Source organism: Sciurus vulgaris (genome assembly GCF_902686455.1).
Source record: "Sciurus vulgaris genome assembly, chromosome: 16".
NCBI lineage: Eukaryota > Metazoa > Chordata > Mammalia > Rodentia > Sciuridae > Sciurus > Sciurus vulgaris.
This window is the reverse complement of record NC_136477.1, coordinates 69,113,446-69,132,573: the sequence shown is the minus strand read 5'-3', so window position 1 is coordinate 69,132,573 and position 19,128 is coordinate 69,113,446. Positions and strand designations below refer to the sequence as shown.

Genomic DNA, 19,128 nt, shown 5'->3' with positions numbered 1-19,128 from the left:
ATTTTAGATGTGAGAAAATATACGTCAAATTCCACTTTTAGAATATCCCTCAAAATGTTATACCTATTTTCGGTTATATTTCAGAAATACTTTACATGGAAAATACTAATGTACTTTGTGTTTTTCACATTATTCTGATTTTCTGCTTTTGTACTTTACATTTGGAATATTTTCCCTATGTACTTAAACCACAATTAAAAACTTTTACTTCCTACCTTCAACCTTTGCATTTTCTGAAATGTTTTCAAAATCAATAATATCCTAAAAATATAACTTAAAAAATGCAGCAATAAAGTTATTATTTTGTAGTAATAGAAGGGGTAAATAAGGACTAAAGTAAAGCTATTGACTTATGAACTCTTTACAAAGTCTCTAAGATTATCTATGACAATTGAACACACTTTAAAATAAAAGAAAATTAGATAAAACTTTTATTTTGATTGTGATTTACTTGTGTGTTCAAACTAAATGATTAGGTATAATTTACTGCTTGATCAAAATTAACAGAATATAATAAACTATATTCACAACTCAAATTGAAAAATCACTTTCTAAAGAAAAATTCTCTCCTTCGTAATTTTCATAATTCTCCTATGGAGTATAGGCAAAGAATGAAGTGATGTTGTACCACAGATGGTGATTAAAAGCAATAAGGGGATAATTTGAATAAAATGTACATAATTTTAAAACAAATATTAGGGTTATTTTCTCTGAAATGTTAGCTTACAAATGAAAAGAATCAGCCCAAATCCACATATTGTAATAGCTTTCCTCTTCAAAATTCTACTCTTCCATGTAGATACTTCTTCCATTAATGGTATACGAGTTGGATCCTTTGCCCGTTCATTTTGCAGCTATTATTTAGAATGGAAAAAAAGAGTTAATATACAAAAAAAACTGAATATAAGACATCTTTTAAGATCTGAAAAATATGGCCATATTAATACACTTGATACAGAGGGAGGCAACTCAAGATTCTAATGAAGATTTAAAGTGAACACATCTTGATATACAGTTCTTCACCATCATCCCATTAATGTAAATTATTAGTTTTACATTAAAAAGAAATAGTTTCACAGATTATCACATTTTAAACTGGTGTTTCTAAGTCCTGATATAAAGTTTTTTTAATTATAACATAAATTTTGTATTTTACCTGTAAGGAATAACAACTGATACCTATTTCTTTTCATATTAAATATCAATTAATGTCTTAAAAAACAGTGAACCATTCTTGTAACAAATCTACAATAGATGAAACTGAACAAAAATTGGAAGAAAAGATGCTTATGCTATAAATGAAATACTTTATTTAAATATAATTGCAGAAACACATGTCAACAAAAACTGAAGTGGTCCTTTTACAAATAATGTGTGAAAGAAGCCTCATTCAGTGTGGAGGTGGGGTAAAAGCGAGACAGGGAGGGAGGCAAAGAGGAATGAGGGCAGAAAGGAGAGAGAAAGGAAAGGAAAAATGGCTGCTGTGTGGGTCAGCAGGAAGAGAATAAGCAGAAACCAAAAGATCCTGGAGACAAAAAGAATCAGGCAGATTTAAAAAGCATTATTTATTAGGAACATCCTGTGTGGAAATGGTGATATAATTACCTTCAAACCACCAGAAGTAATAACTTCTAAATTCTACAGTGTAAATATTTAACTTAAAAAGCCTGCAAAATTAAATTTAAACTTATAGCAGAAAAACAAACTGCAAAGTCAATCTCATCAAGACTGTCATCTTGGTGTAACTTCTAAAAGGCTTCACTCAGCAAGTTCCTTTTCGACACTAATGCTCCATTTACTGAATCCTGAGACAGTTATTCCTTTTCTTAACCAATTACTTAGAATGACCCTTTCTGACAGGAGCTGTCACTGTGCTGGTTTGAAAGAGAGTGATGTGGTGTTAAAGTCTAGCCTTGACCTCCCCCACCCTCTCTGTTTCCTCTGCAGATTTACTGTGATAACTTATGTTTCTTTTTTCCTTTAAATCTTCTTCAGCTATTATTGGTAAACTTTGAAATATTATGAATTTAACAAGCATAATAATATATTCCAAACCTGGAAGCCATAACAATTCCTAAGTTAAATCCCATTATAATTACTACTTGAAAACTAATCAAAAGAAAAAAAATTCAATAGCTTGCTCAAAAATTAAGATTTTTCTGCCCAAAGAACTGTATCTGACAATATTATAAACTAATAAATGTGTTTTCAAGGCTAGTCCTTATGCAGAAATCTATAAATTATAGATACATAAGGTCACTATAAAAGAAGGCCTTCTATGTAGCTAAAGAAAGATAAAAATTATCTTGCCAGATGCAGTGGTTTACACCTATAATTCCAGAAGCTTGGAGGCTTAGGCAAGAGGATTGAGAGTTCAAAGCCAGCCTCAGCAATGATGAGACTCTAAGCAACTCAGTGAGGCCCTGTCTCTAAATAAAATACAAAATAGGGCTGGGGATGTTGTTCAGTGCTCCAGTGCCCCTGAGTTCAATATCCAGTACCAAAAAAAGATGATAATTCTCTTTACCGATACACATTATCAAAATAAAAGTTATGATACCTGATTGCATTATTTATGTCTCAAAGTCAAGGTCTCTAAATCAATGATTCTTAATTTCCTTCATTTCAGAAAACTTTGGTTCTCTCCACAATTTTATCTCAAGGGATCCATAAGCTCTCCCCACTTATCCATCCCATCTTTATAACTTTGAACTGGAGAAATCAAATTAATAATAAACCTTGAAGAAAGTATGTCTTAGGGAATTCCCTACTTTTAGAGCTGATGCTTTTGGCAGGGGTTGTGGCTCAGTGGCAGAGCGCTCACTTGGCACACATGAGGCCCTGGATTTGATCCTCAGCACCACATAAAAAGAAAGCAATAAAATAATGGTATTGTGTCCATATACAACTGAAAAATTATTTTTAAAAAGCCGATGCTTTGTAGAAAATTTCTGTACACAAATCCTTTCATGTTTTCCTTGGATCCCCCTGAAAAATATCACATCAAGTTAAAATAAATTCTTCTAGATAAGTTAGAGATAAATGGAGCAATAATTTTTGTCCTCAGTCAGTTCAGGCTCTACCTAGCTTATGCAGAAGAGAGGCCTGACATACAGCAGGCAGTCCTATGTTAGGTGAATGAATAAAGTCAGAACATAACTTCTAAGATGCCTCTTTCATTGACAAGGAGTTACTTTCTCAAAGAATTATAAAATTTATTGCTCACTTCCCCATTTACAATATAATTTCCCCACCATTACTTTGTAGACTTTGCTTCACAACTTCTTTTATTCTCACTTTAAGGACTCCTTCTGATTAAATTTTATGTTATAGTCAGAATGACAAATTACCTGGGACATGTATAAAGTTTATATTGAGGAAAATACCTTTTTTGATAAAATATTAGTGAACACATTGAATTACAGGATGAAGCTGTAAAATTTAATATATAACCTAATTTTCACGTAATATACATCACAAAATCTTTATAGAAATAGATTTTTTTTCATTAAATACATATGAAGAACTCAGAAGTGAGTTCCTTAGATGCCTCTAAATGTTTTCCTCTACTCTATTCTCCTTCAACAAGCATTCCTAATTCAGAAGTTTAGATCTTGGTACGGCCAATTTTCTTTAAATCAACTGTTCATAAAACAAAATACACACTTCTATATGAATACAAAAGCAGAACCAAAAAGCATCACACTCTTTAAAAAACACAAGTTAAATTACAAATTAATATAGAGTCTGGCAAATAGAAGGAATATTTCATCCATAATTGTATTAACAGAGGTATACTTCATTTTGGCCTTTTACAACTACATAGCTACACATAAATAATGTATCAATAGAAATTCCTATCTTTAACAATCTAAGAACTTGACCTTCATTAATTTTTTAACTGGCTGAACATCATTTTTCTCTGTTTTTGGTGCAGAGGATTGAACCAAGAGCCTTGGGCATGTACATGGACTCTACAGCCCTAAGCTACCTACCTGGTCTTTGGCTGTGCACATTATAATAAACAAGTATACCATAATTTATCAAATTATTTTCCCAGTATATGACACTTATGGTACAAACAATTTTGGAATAAAGTACTACTGAAGACAGAAATTATTTTGTCCTTGCCACATCTTGCAAGAATGTTTTTGAAAGGTGTGCCACCAGTTTCACTGAGAATATTAGCCTGGTGAACTCTAACTAGAAAGAGTATCACTGGGGTAATACCTTTTCCCTTGCTGATCAAAAACATGAAAAGGATGTGCTTCTGTAGAATGCATTTCTTTAATGACCAGCAAAGCTTGTTTGTTGTGTGAATTCCTTCCTTTGGAAACTGTCCTTAGCCACTTGTCTCTGTGTTCCACTTGCTGCTCTCACCAGAACTGCTCCACTGTCTAGCATCTTTTGTTGTGAAACATCTCCCATAATTACCCTCCCCCCTTTTAATGTTAAACATATACCTTCTGAATTAAGTCTTTTAGTTTGCAAACTTCTTCGCTCAGTTCTTCAACATTACTAACAAGTTCTTCACAAACTGAAGTAAAATTCTGGGGAGAAGCCCATTCCAGTACAATCTGTTAATATTTTCAAAAGTCACATTGTAAATAATAGAAACAACTTTTTTTCCACTTTATATACACAATGGTTACACAAAATTTCTATACACTAAATTACATAATTGAGAAGGCTTTTTTTTTTTTCAGGATAAATCCTGACACCAAAATAAGTCAATAATTTTATATATGTTGTAATTGTATATAAATAATTCAGTAATTTTGTATAAATAGTTGAATTAGCTTGCTAAATGTATTTCCTAAATCTAGGTACATATAACATGGAAATTAATATATGAATAAATGATTCCCATATTAATATTATATAAGATCATAGGAAAACAAATCCATTTAAAAATTTTTATTACAACAAACAGCTAAAACAACTGTGAATAACTAAAAAATGTTTGTTTTTGCAGGTCACTTATTTTCTCACTAAAACAACTTTATATTGGTAATAGTTTTTTAATAACACTCAACACACTGTTCTGTTTCAACTTTCATTTGGGTCTCCTGTCACTTTATATTTTAAACAATTAAATCCCCTTTAAGAACAAATGGGAAGTTCATTACAGGGATTGGTTTAATTTTTGGTCTTATTCATTTTCCTTTGCTTATGGGTGAGAACACAGTATTTTCCAATTAATTGGTATGCAAAGGAATAATGTTAAATTAATTTACTTAATTTGATATTACATTGAACTGATATTTTACCAGATCAGAACTTTTTACTGAATTATCATGAACTTTTTTGGAGTATTCTTCAGCGTTCAGACTTTATTCACTTAATAATTTTGGTAGAATACCTTATGAGGATTTACAGGTAATTCAGTAATGATATTCTTTACAGCTGTTATTAAATGGCCACACTGTTTGTTTAATTTCAGAAGAAAGTTGAGGAACTCATCACCACTAAAGAAAGGAAACAAATAAAAAACACTTAAGATCATTCCTTCTACTGGGTTAGATACAAAATCTAGTTATAGCTAACAGATCCTTTAAAAAATGTTTATAGATTAGTAATATGTATTAGGAACTGAATTAGGCCTTGAATTATAACAATTAAAAAACGGTGAAAAATAAGTTTTAAATCTTAAGGATCTCATATTTCAAGATGAATGTGGACACACATCTATAAAATTGTTACCTGAAGGGACATATGAAGAAGAAAGATAAAAGAACCAATATTTGAATATCTCCTATATTCAGACACCACTGGTTTTTATATATATTATTTCTTCCAAACCTCACCAACAACCACTAATGTTAATACTACTTTATAAGTGAGATCTATAACTGAGTTATTAAAGGATTTTAAATAAGAAAGTATAAAATCAGTCTTTTGTAGAAGAAAGTTTATTAGGAGAGGGATGTGGCTTAGAGGAACACAAAAACAAAAGTAGAGAGAATCATTGGAGACTAACAGAAAGATGCATCAAAGAGATGATGAAGCTTAAACTAAGGATCTGACAGTCTCATTGGAAGGAGGAGGTGAAGTGATAGTTTAAGAAACTTCTAGGATAATAAATTCAAAAACCTCATGATAGATTGCAAGCAAAATAAGAGGAAGAATCTGGAATGATTCTGTTATTTGCTTTCCATTAAAATTGGTGCCAAGCAGAGAACTGAATTTGGGGAAGGATAGCAAGGACAATAGGGGATGGAGAGAAAACACCATGGCATAATAATTAAGAGCACAGACTCTTGCATCAAGACTCAAGCTCAGTTTGGAATCAACTTCCACACTTCCACATTTACTAGCTTTATGATCCCACACAAGCCTAATCTTGAGCCAAATGTTTCCACATCTCTAGAATGGTGACAACAGGACTTTCAGAAGGACTGCAGGAGACAATATAAAGCATTTTGTCTTTAAAACAGCTGGCATTCAAGCAGACTTAATTATGGTAATGACTGCAATTAGGATGAGAGGCAGGTGGCAACCACTAGTAAGCAGAAGATAATGCAGGTCTTCCAAGGATATTTATTCTGAGGTCTACAGACTCATGAGTTTACATACAATTCAGAGGTTCAGTGAGTTCCATGGGAAAAAAATTACATGTTTATTTCCACTAACCATTAATTGGAACTCAGCCTTTCTTGTGAACATAATAACAAATCACAAGAATAATTAGAAATGTCTGTGATTTGGTCAACATTAGAAATCAAAATTATGGTCACAAAGATCACAGAGAACAAGGGCATGCTGTGAAGAGAGGGGAATTGACCAAGCTGGAACAAAAAAGACATTAAAGAAAAAGTAGCTTCAGAAGTAGAAGAAAATAAGGAGTTAACAGTTGCTATGAATTACAATACAGGGAATGATTTCAAGACAAAAAGGTCAAGCACATTAAATAAGGTAACTACCGATTTTGGCTAAGAGAAGATGCTATTGACTAGATTAGTTTCAGTAACACAAACTAATTTACAGTGAATAGTACCAAGAAACACAACTCAATAATTAAGTAAACAAAGGATGTGAACAGCTAATTCAGAGAAAAAGAAACAAAAACTGAAATAATAAATATGGGAATACAAAATGCTATATTCTAGCAAAATGACAAGAATTAAGTAGATTATTAACATTAAGAGTTGACAAGTTCATGAGCTAACCTCAGTGGAGAAGGCTTTAATAGTATCTACTAAAATAAAAATGTACACAAAATCTACTACAGAACCAAATGATACTTTTAAACCCAAACATTCTTAGATGTAGAATTATTTCATTGTAGAGCATAGAAAGCTGCTTTTACAAAATTTTTAGGAGAATAGGTTATCAGAAGCAAGCAAGGTCAGTAAAATTAATAGGAAACTTTAAGACCCCTTACAAGAAAGTATATAACATTTTAATTTAAGAAAAGTCTTATCTGTTAGCTTGAAAAATTAGGTTGGAAATATTATTTATAAAATATAAACTTTATGAACATAATATGTATATATATATATGTCACAATGAAAAAGACATTACAGTTGCTTTTGATAAGCAAATTGATAATAAAAAAATTATATTACTTAGGAAAAGAAAGTATAAAAGCATTTTCAATATACATGTAATTTTTTATTCCATTTCCTTTCTGATCTTTACTATAGAAAGGATAGAACTTAAAGAATATAAGACATTATTGCTACCCAAGCAATAGCACTAATTAATTGTATTTTTGTTTCCATGTGATATCTATATATACTTATAACAGATATTAGTGCTCTTTAAATATGCAAATTTTGTTTATTACCAATTAAAAATAAAAACCACTCAACAAATAATTTATTAATGTGAAATATATTTCATGAACTCAAGGAAATTAGGATCCATTCAGAATTGCCACTGGAAATATCAAACGCTATCAGTTATGTAATTCTAGTAGATGTTTCACAGATATACATGTGGAATATTAATTTATCAGATCTTATTATAAAAACAGGAAGGGACTCAGTAAGGAACTCCAGTCAAATAAGCAAATATTATTAGCAAAATCACAGTTTTAATCAATGTAAAGAAAATATATGCCTTTCTTTTGACATTATTTTCAGAGCCACTTAGTACAGACAGTCAAATCACACAAAACAAACTCTTCAGAGTACCATTTTTATCATATACATATGAATGGTGCCTCCCCATCAAAACCACACATTATATAATCTACAGAACTTTGTATGACAGCCCCAATAATTTTGCACCTATTTATTCAAAATAAGCAAATATGACACAGGTATGGTTTATTTAATCAAATTAGCTGGTGTGTGTGTGTGTGTGTGTGTGTTTTAACTAAGCTAACTCTAACCAGGCCCATCCTTGTCAGAGGATTATACCTTAGGTCCCAGTAACATGAGGCTTGGTCATGTGACTTGCTTTGTCAAATAAAATATGATTGGAAGTCACTGTGTGACTTTTGAAAACAAGCTTAAAAAGTCACCAACTGGCCTACTGTTTGTGCTGCTTGACTAGTGTATTTCTTTTTTTCCTTTGCCATAGAAAGAGCTTATCACAGACTGGGACTGTTCCTTTCGCCTGTTCTCATCTAACAATGGGGAGAGGTACCAGAGCTGATCAATAATAGCCAAGAAATAAACTTCACTGTTAGAACTGAGAGAGATTTAAAAATCATTTGTTATAACACAATGAAGCAGACTAATATAATACTCCATATTTAAAATTGAAGTCAAGCATTAAGATAAAACTTAAAATCTACAATAAAAGCATTATATTTAGGTACTATGTAGTCATTGTAGAATATCTGAAAATAATTCCAGCATCAACAGTTTTATCACCCCAAAATAACTGGTATTAATAACTAAAATAATGAAAATATTCTACTGTAATATTTTCTTATAGTACACATTTTATTCTAGTATTTTTGTTCCTCCTAAAGTATAAGAAGCTAAATCAAGAATCAATATGTGGGATGGACTCAAACTAAAAAGATTCTTCTCAGGAAAATAAACAACCAATAAATGTGAAGAGAGAGCCTACAGAGTGGGAGAAAATCTATCACATGCACCTCAGATAAAGCATTAACCTCTAGGATGTACAAAGAATTTTTAAAAACTTAACACCAAAAAAACAAATAACCCAATCAATGAATGGGCTAAGAAACTGAACAGATACTTCACAGAAGATAAACAGCTGATCAACAGACATATGAAAAAATGTTGAAAATCTCTAGCAGTTAGATAAATGAAAATCAAAACCCCTCTAAGATTTCATTTCACATAAGTCAGAATGGCATTTATCAAGAATAAGTGCTGAGGATGTGAGGAAAATGATACACTCATACATTGCAATTGAGAATGCAAAATTGTGCAACCACTATGGAAAGCAATATAGAGATTCTTCAGAAACTTGGAATGGGACCATCATTTGACTCAATTATTCCACTTCTTGGTTTATACCCAAAGGACTGAAAAATCATCATACTATAGTGACACAGTCACATCAGTATTTATAGCATCTCAATTCACCATAGCTAAAGTATGGAACCAACATACATACAATGGAATATTACTTGGCTTTAAAGAAGAATGAAAATCTGGCATTTGCTGGTGAATGGAAGGAGTTAGAGAATATCATGCTAACAAAATAAGCCAAACCCAAAAAACTGAAGGCAAAAAATTTTCTCTGATATGCAAATGCTAATTCACAATGTTGGGGGTGAAGGGAAGAATTAAATTTCTGTATATTATGTAGAGGGTATAGAAGGGAGGGGAAGGGGAATGGAGGTAGGAAGGATAGTAGAGTGAAACGAACATTATTACCTCATGTACATATATGACTACATGGCTGATGTGATCCTACAATATGTATAATCAGAAAGATGAGAAATTGCACTCCATTTATGTATGAGCTATCAAAATGTATAAATGCATTCTATTGTCATATACAACTAACTAGAACAAATAAAAAATTAGAAACATAATTATTATGACATTTCCTCATCTCTTAAATGTATTTGAAGTATTTCATTTGTTTCTTTAAAATAGTAACATTTTTCCACTGCCAAGTACTATTTTTTATTTCAACATATTCCATTTTTCTTTTCTCCCCAGAAATAATGTTATAAATGAGGATTGTATATTTAAGGTTAAAGTACCAGAAATGTCAGTGGATATGTGGTTTCTACATATGGTCTTTGAAAACATATGGGGAATTAGAAACCATGATTTACAGTAGTGATTCCATACCTGGTCACATCAGAATGACCAGAAGAACTTGATGTATATGTTAGTTTTATTCTTCACTGCCAGGAATATAACTGTACAGACAAATTTTATTGAATAAACAGCCAGTGAATTGCAGTATTCTATAAAATGTAATACTCAAAAATGTAATAGTATCATCACTAGGGCAGCTTTTCTAAAGCTAACATTGTAACTATTATAAACAAATGGATTTCCATACCATTTTAAAATTTAGAGAAGTCTTCCAAGGAATAATGTATATTACCAGATTAAAACTTTATTGTGAAGTTTACCTCATAGCCATTTCCCCTTCCTTTAAATACATTGTGAAGAATATCATTTGAAAAGACTTTAAAATCAATGAACTTTGAATATATTTGTTCATTTTGTTTACATTTTTTATTGTTTCTGTGAAGAAGTATGCCAAGTTCTATAAACTGACTTGCAAATTAAATTTTTTGATATTATTTGTATACTGTCAGGGTTGCCAGTATGAAGTTTCTTTGTGGGATTTAATAGACTTAAAGTATGTGCAGAATTCTGCATGGGTCACTTATTAAAACTGCTGAATAAAAAAAAAAAAAACTAGCAGACATATATTCCAGGAATTTTACCTTATTATTAAATCAAAGACTTGTTTTGCATGCTGTTATGAAAATGTACTTTCCATTTGTTCAATGTCATTTTTAAAAGAAAAAAATTTGTCATTAAGTCTAACAGCAGGAAAAGTTGAATTGATTGATGATAATCTCTTGGTAAAGTAACTTCAACAATTTAGCTATTGATTTATTTTAAGATGCTTTTCTTGTATGTGTAAAAATTTTTACAATAATTTCTGTTCCAAGAATATATATGCTTACTTCATTTACTTTTTTCCCACTTTAGTAGATTTGTAGAAAAAAAGGTCAGTTTTTAAAAGTTGGCATTCCACAGCAATTTTGAGATATTTTGAACAGAAACAATGAATTTTCATTCATGTCTGAAATTTTTATCAATTTCTGCCCAGATATTTTGTCTTAGCTCTGAGATACCTGAAATCTACTAGAATGTGTCAAGTTTCTCACAGTTATGATTATGGAGAAACTTGTCTTTCTCAAAAAAGAAACATCTACATAGATACAAAATGTTACATGTAATGTATTGTTCACCTCTATTGTTTATAAACATTCTAAGGAGTGAAGGGTGGGGAGGTAGTACAGGGTTAGGAAGGATAATAGAATGAATCAGACATTATGTCCCTAATTTGTATACATGATTACACATCCAGTATAATTCTACATCATATACAATCAGAAGAATGAGAAGTTATGCTCCATTTATGTATGATATGTCAAAATTCATTCTACTGTCATGTATACTAATTAGAAAAAATAAAAATATTAAAACTAAATATGTAACATCCAATAAAATGGTTGGATTAGATTACATCAGTATAATTTTTTTTTCATCAAGATTATTTTGAACCTTGGTGTCATGGAAAAGATTCAGAATAAGCATAAAAAGTATAATGTCAAATAACATGTGAAGTATAATATCATTTGTGTACATTCCTAACAGTCTTGTTAAGGAAGTCAGATCCAGGCTGTCATGGTGAAGATTTGGGTCTAATTTTTTCTTCTAAGATGTACAGGGTCTAGACTTGGTTCTAGAGCCTAAGTTCTCCAGTGAATGTTTTTTGCAGCTTTGTCTAGTATGCCTGTATTTATGTGTGTTTTTTTTTTTTTTTCTCTTCTATTCTGTATCATTTACATTTCTGTTTTGGTGCAATACCATGCTGATTTTATTACTACAGCTCTGTAGTGTAGTTTGAGGTCTGGTATTGTGATGCCTCCTGCTTCGCTTTTTTCACTAAGGATTTCTTTGGCTATTCTGGGTCTTTTATTTTTTCAAATGATTATCATGATTGCTTTTTCTAGTGCTATGAAGACTGTCATGTAAATTTTAATAGAAAATGCATTAAATGTGTATAACATTTTTGATACTATGGCCATTCTGACAATATTAATTCTGACTGTCCAGGAGCATGGGGGATCTTTCCATCTTCTAAGGTTGTCTTCAAATTCCTTCTTCAGTGTTCCATAGTTTTTATTGTAGAGATCTTTGAACTCTTGTTAGATTGATTCCCAAGTATTTTTTTTTTTTTTTTGAGGTGTCTGTGTATATTAGAAACAATACTACCCTGGTATTGAAGGTAAGATTAGAGGATTCTGAGAAGGCAGAAAAATGAGACTCTTTATAGGAAACTCGTAGGACTTTATGTAGGTTTGTGGTAGGGATAGGGGGTTCTGGGGATTGAACTTGGTGTTTTTTACAAGCTAGGAAAGCACTCTACAGTGGAGTTATATAGTATATCCCCAGTTTTTTTTTTTTTTTTTTTTTTTTTATTTTAGTTTAGGTCATGGTCTTACCAAGTTACCTACACTGGCACACAACCTGTTATCCCCCATCTCATTCTCCCAATAGCTGGGATTTACAGACTTATATAACCATACCTAACTATTGACAGACACTTTTAAGTGTTCTAGAGATAAAAATCTGCATTTGTCCTCTGCACAGACATTATTCCTAAATTTGGTGTCTCTAATAATAGTTATTTATTTTTTTGGTACTGAAGATTGAATCCAGGGTAATTCTACTACTGAGCTACATCCCAAGCCCTTTCTAAATTGAGACAGGGTCTCCCTAATTTGCTTAGTGCCTCACCAAATTTAGGAGGTTAGCCTCAAATTTGTGTTCTTCCTGCATTAGCCTCTGGGTCACCAGGATAATAATGGTTATTTTTTGAGTCAAATGAAACCAAAAGGGAGAAGGGGATGAGAATTTTCTAATTATTTAAAGAACAAACAGGAAAAAATGAGTTAGGAGAAGCATACATAATTAAAAGACTCTGTTACCATGTACAATGAGAAGCAGAAGATGAGGGGAAACATAGTTGTTAAGAAAACTTGAAATAGTGAAGAAAGATATGATAAAAAAGAAAATCTCATAGATTAATTATCATGTAGTATTGCTAAGTAGGACAAGCTCACAATTACTTGGTAGAAGGAAAATAATTTTTATGGGTAATTCAGGATTTCAAAATCAAGGTGTTTTACTATAGGAAATGTCTACATACAAAATTTTTTTACAAACATTACTAAACATACAATCATAATCTAAAGCAAAAGAAGTCTTAGTGGTTTTCTTTTTTTAAAATTTTTTTCTACTTAGTTATACATAATAGTAGAATGCATTTATGTATTTTGATAAATCATACATAAATTAAGTATAATTTCTCATTTATCTGATTGTAAATATTGTAGGATCATGTGATATATATATATATATATGCATACATACGTGATGAATTTTCTATTCTATGTTAAAGCCGTCTATAAGCAAATACCCTCCAGATGTAAGTATTATGTACAATGAAATTATTACCTTATTTATTCTTGATATCATATTTCTATTGATTTGTTCTAACAGTGCTAGATTTTCATGGTTAGGCATGTGACACTGTGAAGATAAAATTAGCAATCCACTAAAACTTTGGTGATTCTTCATGTGCATTTAGTTATATCTACCCATCCTGTAGTAATACAATTAATTTTGAAATTTTCATTTATTCCTACTAAATGAGCCTATTAAGTTTGGGGGGATTTGCTTCAACCTGCCAACAGACCATAGAAGAATCTCTGTAACAATGTCAACTGACAGAAAAAGCATTGATAAAATTCAACAAACATTCATGATAAAAAATTTTAGAACAATACGAACAGAGCTGAATATTCTGTCTCATAATAGTCTCTACAAAAATTCCTATATAGCTAAAATCATGGTTGGTAGTAAAAAAAGAAAAATGGAGTTATTTTCCCTTAAGAATGAGAAGAAGACAAGAATGCCATCATTCACCTCTCTTATTCAACAAAATACTGAAAGTTCTGTCCACTGTAATAAAATAAGAAAAAGAAATAAAAGGCACAAAGATTGGAAAGAAATAAATTATCAGATTTCTCTGCAGATCACACTATTTCTATAGAAACTCTAAAAGAACTTAGAAAAAAACCCTCCTAGATCTAGTGAGTTTGGCAAAGCTGAAATATTCACAATCAGAGGATAGAAATAAATTGCATGTGGAAACAAATAAAAAAGTCAATACCACTAAGAATGCTCTAAAGATAAGGAAAGGCTTAAATTCTGTATATAGTTAGATTTACGCAATAAAAATTACAAAATGATGATTAAAAGAAAACCTTGAACTTGTAGCGATATCTATGTTCATGGATTTACTAGACTTAATATAGTTAAGATGTCAATTTTGCATAGGATTAGTGCTATTACTATAAAAATCTCAGAAAAGTTTTTTGTAGACATAGAATAGCTTAATTTAAAATATATATGAAAAAAAAATATCCAGGATAGCCAAGATAATTTTGGGAAAGAATAAAATGATAGGAATAATTTTTCCTGATGTTAAGTCTGTCCATATACAGTTAGAATAATCATGACAGTATGGTTAAAGTTGAACATTGCTAACTGGAAAATCTGAAATCTGAATCAACTTTCTGAGCACTTCGGATTTTGGATTAGGGAAGCTCATCAGGTAGCATCTATGCAAATATTCCCAAATCCAAAAACACTTCAAAATATCTGTAATATTTCTGATCCCAAGCACTTCAGATAAGGGTAGATAGTCAATGTATACTTACAGAGGAACAGACACATGAAGAACCTTGAATAGAGAACGCAGAAGACTACACAAATATGTCCAATTAAGTTTTAACAAATAATGAAAACCAATTCTGCAGAAGGAATAACCTTTTTAATAAACAGTGCTAAAACAATTGGACATCCACAGCCCCCAAATGAACTTCAGCCTGTACCATACAGTCACAAAAATGAACTGAAAATGTACCATGGACTTAAAAAAACATTAAGAATCTAATTCTTTTAAACTTGACACTGGAAGTAGGATCTATAAGAGGGAAATGCTAGCCCTGAAGATTAAAAGTTTTGCTCTATGCAAGACTCCATTAGGATGAAAATAAAAATTACAGACTAAAAAAAATTAGCACAAATCCAACAAAAGACTTGAATTTAGACAACTTCCCAATTTCAATGTTAAAAAACAATACGTACAAAATAAAATGGGCAAGCGACAGACATTTCACCAGAAAGGATACACAGATAGCAAATAAGACATGAAAAGATATTCAACACCTTTATCCTTTAGGTAAAGGCAAATAAAATCACAATGATCCATCACTACACACCTGTAGAAATGGCTAAAAATAATTAGTGCTTAAACCAAATGCTGATGAGTATGCAGAGAAACTGGATCAGTAATATATGGTTGGGTGAACATAAGACAATAATGACATTTTGGAAAAAAGGGGACTAGTTAATAAAAACAAAACAAGTAAAGTGTAGCTCCCATGCAACCTTTGAAATGCTCTCCTGAACATACTTTACCAAGAGAAATGAAAACTTACTTTAGAAAAGAATCTTATTCACAGCAGTTTAATTCGGAATAATCAGATTTTAAAATCTACTTAAATGTCCATCAGTGGGTAAATGATTAAAATATGGTTAAAACATACCATGGAATATTACTCATCCACAAAAAGGAATAAAGTATTGTACTGATACATGCAACTACATTGACTGAACTTAACGATGTTTGCAAAGTCAATTTCTAGAAGACATTTACAGAATGAATCAAACAACATTACTATGTAAATTTATGATTACACAAATGGTATGCCTTTATGCCATGTACAAACAGAGAAGCAACATGTATCCCATTTGTTTACAATAAAATTTAAAAAAAATAAAATAAAAAAAGAAGACATTTACTGCATGATTCTATTTATATAACATTCATGAAATAATTATAAAGATGAAGAACAAATTATCATTTGCTAGGGATTAAAATGGGGAAAGGGATGAGAATGGCTATAATGGGGTTGGATGAGGAAGCCAGTGGTACATAAATATTAAAAGTGTTGAGAGTGGTTACATGATATAATTACATAGACTTAAATATACACACACAAATGAATGCATGCATAACTGGTAAAATACAAATAGATTGTCAGGTTTGGATATTATACTACATTTATGTAAGATAGGAACACTGGGTCAAACTGCATGAAGGATGCATGGGACCTCCCTTTCTATCTCTGAAATATCATGTGAATCTACAATTATTTTAAAATAGAAAGTTAAAAAACCATTCACTTCTCTATAAGTTATTAATAAAATGAAAGAGACTTTGGATTATTAGTAATAAGTGCTTAATAACTTTATATTACTGGAAATAAAATTTATAACTTGATAACAAAATATCTCACATAATAAAGGCTGAAAATATAGCTAACAGCATATGAGAAATGCTTTCTTATTACTACTCGAATTTTTTTCTGTTTGACATCTAAAATAATTTAAAGAGTGTAAGAACTATATTTGGAAAAGCATGGTCTCTCTTATATAGTCTGATTTAACATGAGGCAATAAAAAATGAAGCATTAATGTTTCAACGTGAGTTAAGACGATGCACTGGTTTGCTTCTTAGTAAAGTAACTATAAAAATTGACTTTACAAAGGTATTTGATTTCTGAACAGAGAATATTTCAAAATCTCTTTCCTTGAGAAAATAATGTTATAAAATCAAATGACATAGACATTATCAAAATTAAACTAAACAAGAATAGTTGATTCTACATAATATTAATATAAATTGATAAGTTAACTTTACCTCACTTCCAACTTTGCCACTTCAGGTAACTCTCCAAAATTTATCTCTTCTACCTCCAGTTCTTTAACAGCAGCCAGAATTTTCTGCTGATCTTTATTGGTAATCCCAAACTAAGTAGAAATAATTTTAAGGTATAGTTAAGATAATTATACTGGAATAATTTAATCTTCAAAATCATTAAAGAGATTTTCTGCTGAAATCTACATCTTGAAAAACAGACATATTAGAAAATAATATAATAAAATATATGGTTTGCTCATAAGTGTGACTGATGAAGCTATTTACACTATTAAAATATTTTTGCAATATATAATAATTGTGATAGACTAAAACCCAATTACTAGATTTTAATACATAATGGTCAAAACAACAGAGTACAAGTTGATATAGTATGCTTATTTTGATTTTTGTAATAATCAAAATTAGTGATGCTAATAATAATTTCAGGTTTCAATCAAAATTAGTGGTTATAATAATTTCAAGTTTCTAATGTATTCAGGTAACAAAGTTCATTGCTTTTTAACACACCTATTTATCAAAATATCTGTAATATTTCTCACACTACTTTTTAATTGTTCATAATATTAGATGTCAAAATCATGACTTTTTATATTTTTCTTTTTAGATATACATGGCAGTAGACTATATTTTGACATATTGTACATACATGGAGTATAAGTTATCCTAATTAGGATCTCATCCTTGTGGCTGTATATGATTTGGATTCCAAAAGTTGTGTATTCATATGTGAACAAAATAATATCTTGATAGTTTTGAGAAAATAACAATAGTGGTACTATTTCTAAGACACATACCTATATCCACATACATTTAAAAAAACACCTCTTATTTCTAAGAAGTCTGTTTTGCAAATCTATTTCACATTTAGAAATGAAATACTGGTTTTAACTGAGATATCATGACCACCTAAAGAAACAAAACCACAACTTTATGTTTTTTAAATGCTTTTAAAGTAACTGAATACTATAATCAGATTTTTGAGGTTTTCATAATCATATTTAATCAAGAACCTAATAAAATATCAATCAGTTTGTAACCCTAGGATTACTGAAATAGAAAATAAAAGGAGGTCCAATTTAAAAAAAATTAGTACAGCTAGAGTTTTTGAAAATGATACTAACCTTTACAAATTCATCTTTTTTCATGGTCAAAAGGTGTCTTAAAGTTATATCCCTTTCCTGTAAAAAATATAAAAAAAACCCCTATTACCTTTCAATATAAATAGTACAAAGGGAAATAGTTAAGTGTACATAAGATAGTTAACTGCTTAACAACTCCAACTTTCCAGAGGGGATAAAGATATAGATAGAGAACTACACTACTGGATCAATAATATATACTCACCTCAAAAAGTATAAATATAGCTAGATTTCCATATTCAAATAACATGATTACTTTCAAATTACTTTACAATTTTGCTTACATGACATGAAAATATTTCTATAAAATTGAATAGAAATTATATTTATGGTGATTACTCCAAATAGAAAAAGTTTCAAAATTTTGAAATAGTTTCAAAATTGTACAATAAAACCCAACTCTAGTTGGGCATGGTGGCATATGCCTCTAATTCTAGTGGCTCAGGACACTGAGGCAGGAAGAGTTCAAAGCCAACCTCAGCAAAAGTGAGGTGCTAATAAGCAACTCAGTGAGACCCTGTCTCTAAATAAAATACAAAATAGTGCTGGGGATGTGGCTCAGTGGTTGAGTATCCCTGAGTTCAATCCCTGGTGCCACCACAAAAAAAAACCAACTCTAAAACACCTGAACCAAATGTGCATATTCCTAAGGGGGATCTGTTTTAAGTACTAATGTATTGCTTCAGTATCCTCATAATTCCCAACTACTCAAATCCACAATGCATGCTTAAAGTACCTAGGTAATGCTTGGCATATGGGTCTAATTTAATATTCAAGACAATCTTACATTAGGTCTTATTTTCTTTAAGGGGAAAAAAAACCATTTAAGTAACATATTTTAGTCAAAAATCAGAGGAAGAATCTTACGTTTGGTTTAAAATCACGCTTCTATATAAGAATTCAATTCTTGTATATACAAGAATATACAATTCTATATACAATTCTGTATACAAATCTATATTCAAGAATATACAATTCTTGTATATACAAGAATATA

At 30.6% G+C, this 19,128-nt stretch overlaps 1 protein-coding gene across 1 annotated transcript in view; it reads right to left on the bottom strand.

Annotated features, from left to right (window-relative positions):
• Window positions 1–427: 427 nt before the first annotated feature.
• The window catches only part of LOC306646875 (ankyrin repeat, SAM and basic leucine zipper domain-containing protein 1-like), a 31,260-nt gene continuing 12,559 nt past the window's right edge, over window positions 428–19,128 (bottom strand). The window contains exons 6-10 of the mRNA XM_079115634.1: window positions 18,114–18,170; window positions 16,972–17,081; window positions 5,363–5,468; window positions 4,464–4,577; window positions 428–854 (exon numbers count right to left, since the gene is read on the bottom strand). Coding sequence (XP_078971760.1) covers window positions 702–854; window positions 4,464–4,577; window positions 5,363–5,468; window positions 16,972–17,081; window positions 18,114–18,170 — 540 coding nt within the window. The 3' untranslated portion in view covers window positions 428–701. The remainder of the gene's footprint in view (window positions 855–4,463; window positions 4,578–5,362; window positions 5,469–16,971; window positions 17,082–18,113; window positions 18,171–19,128) is intronic.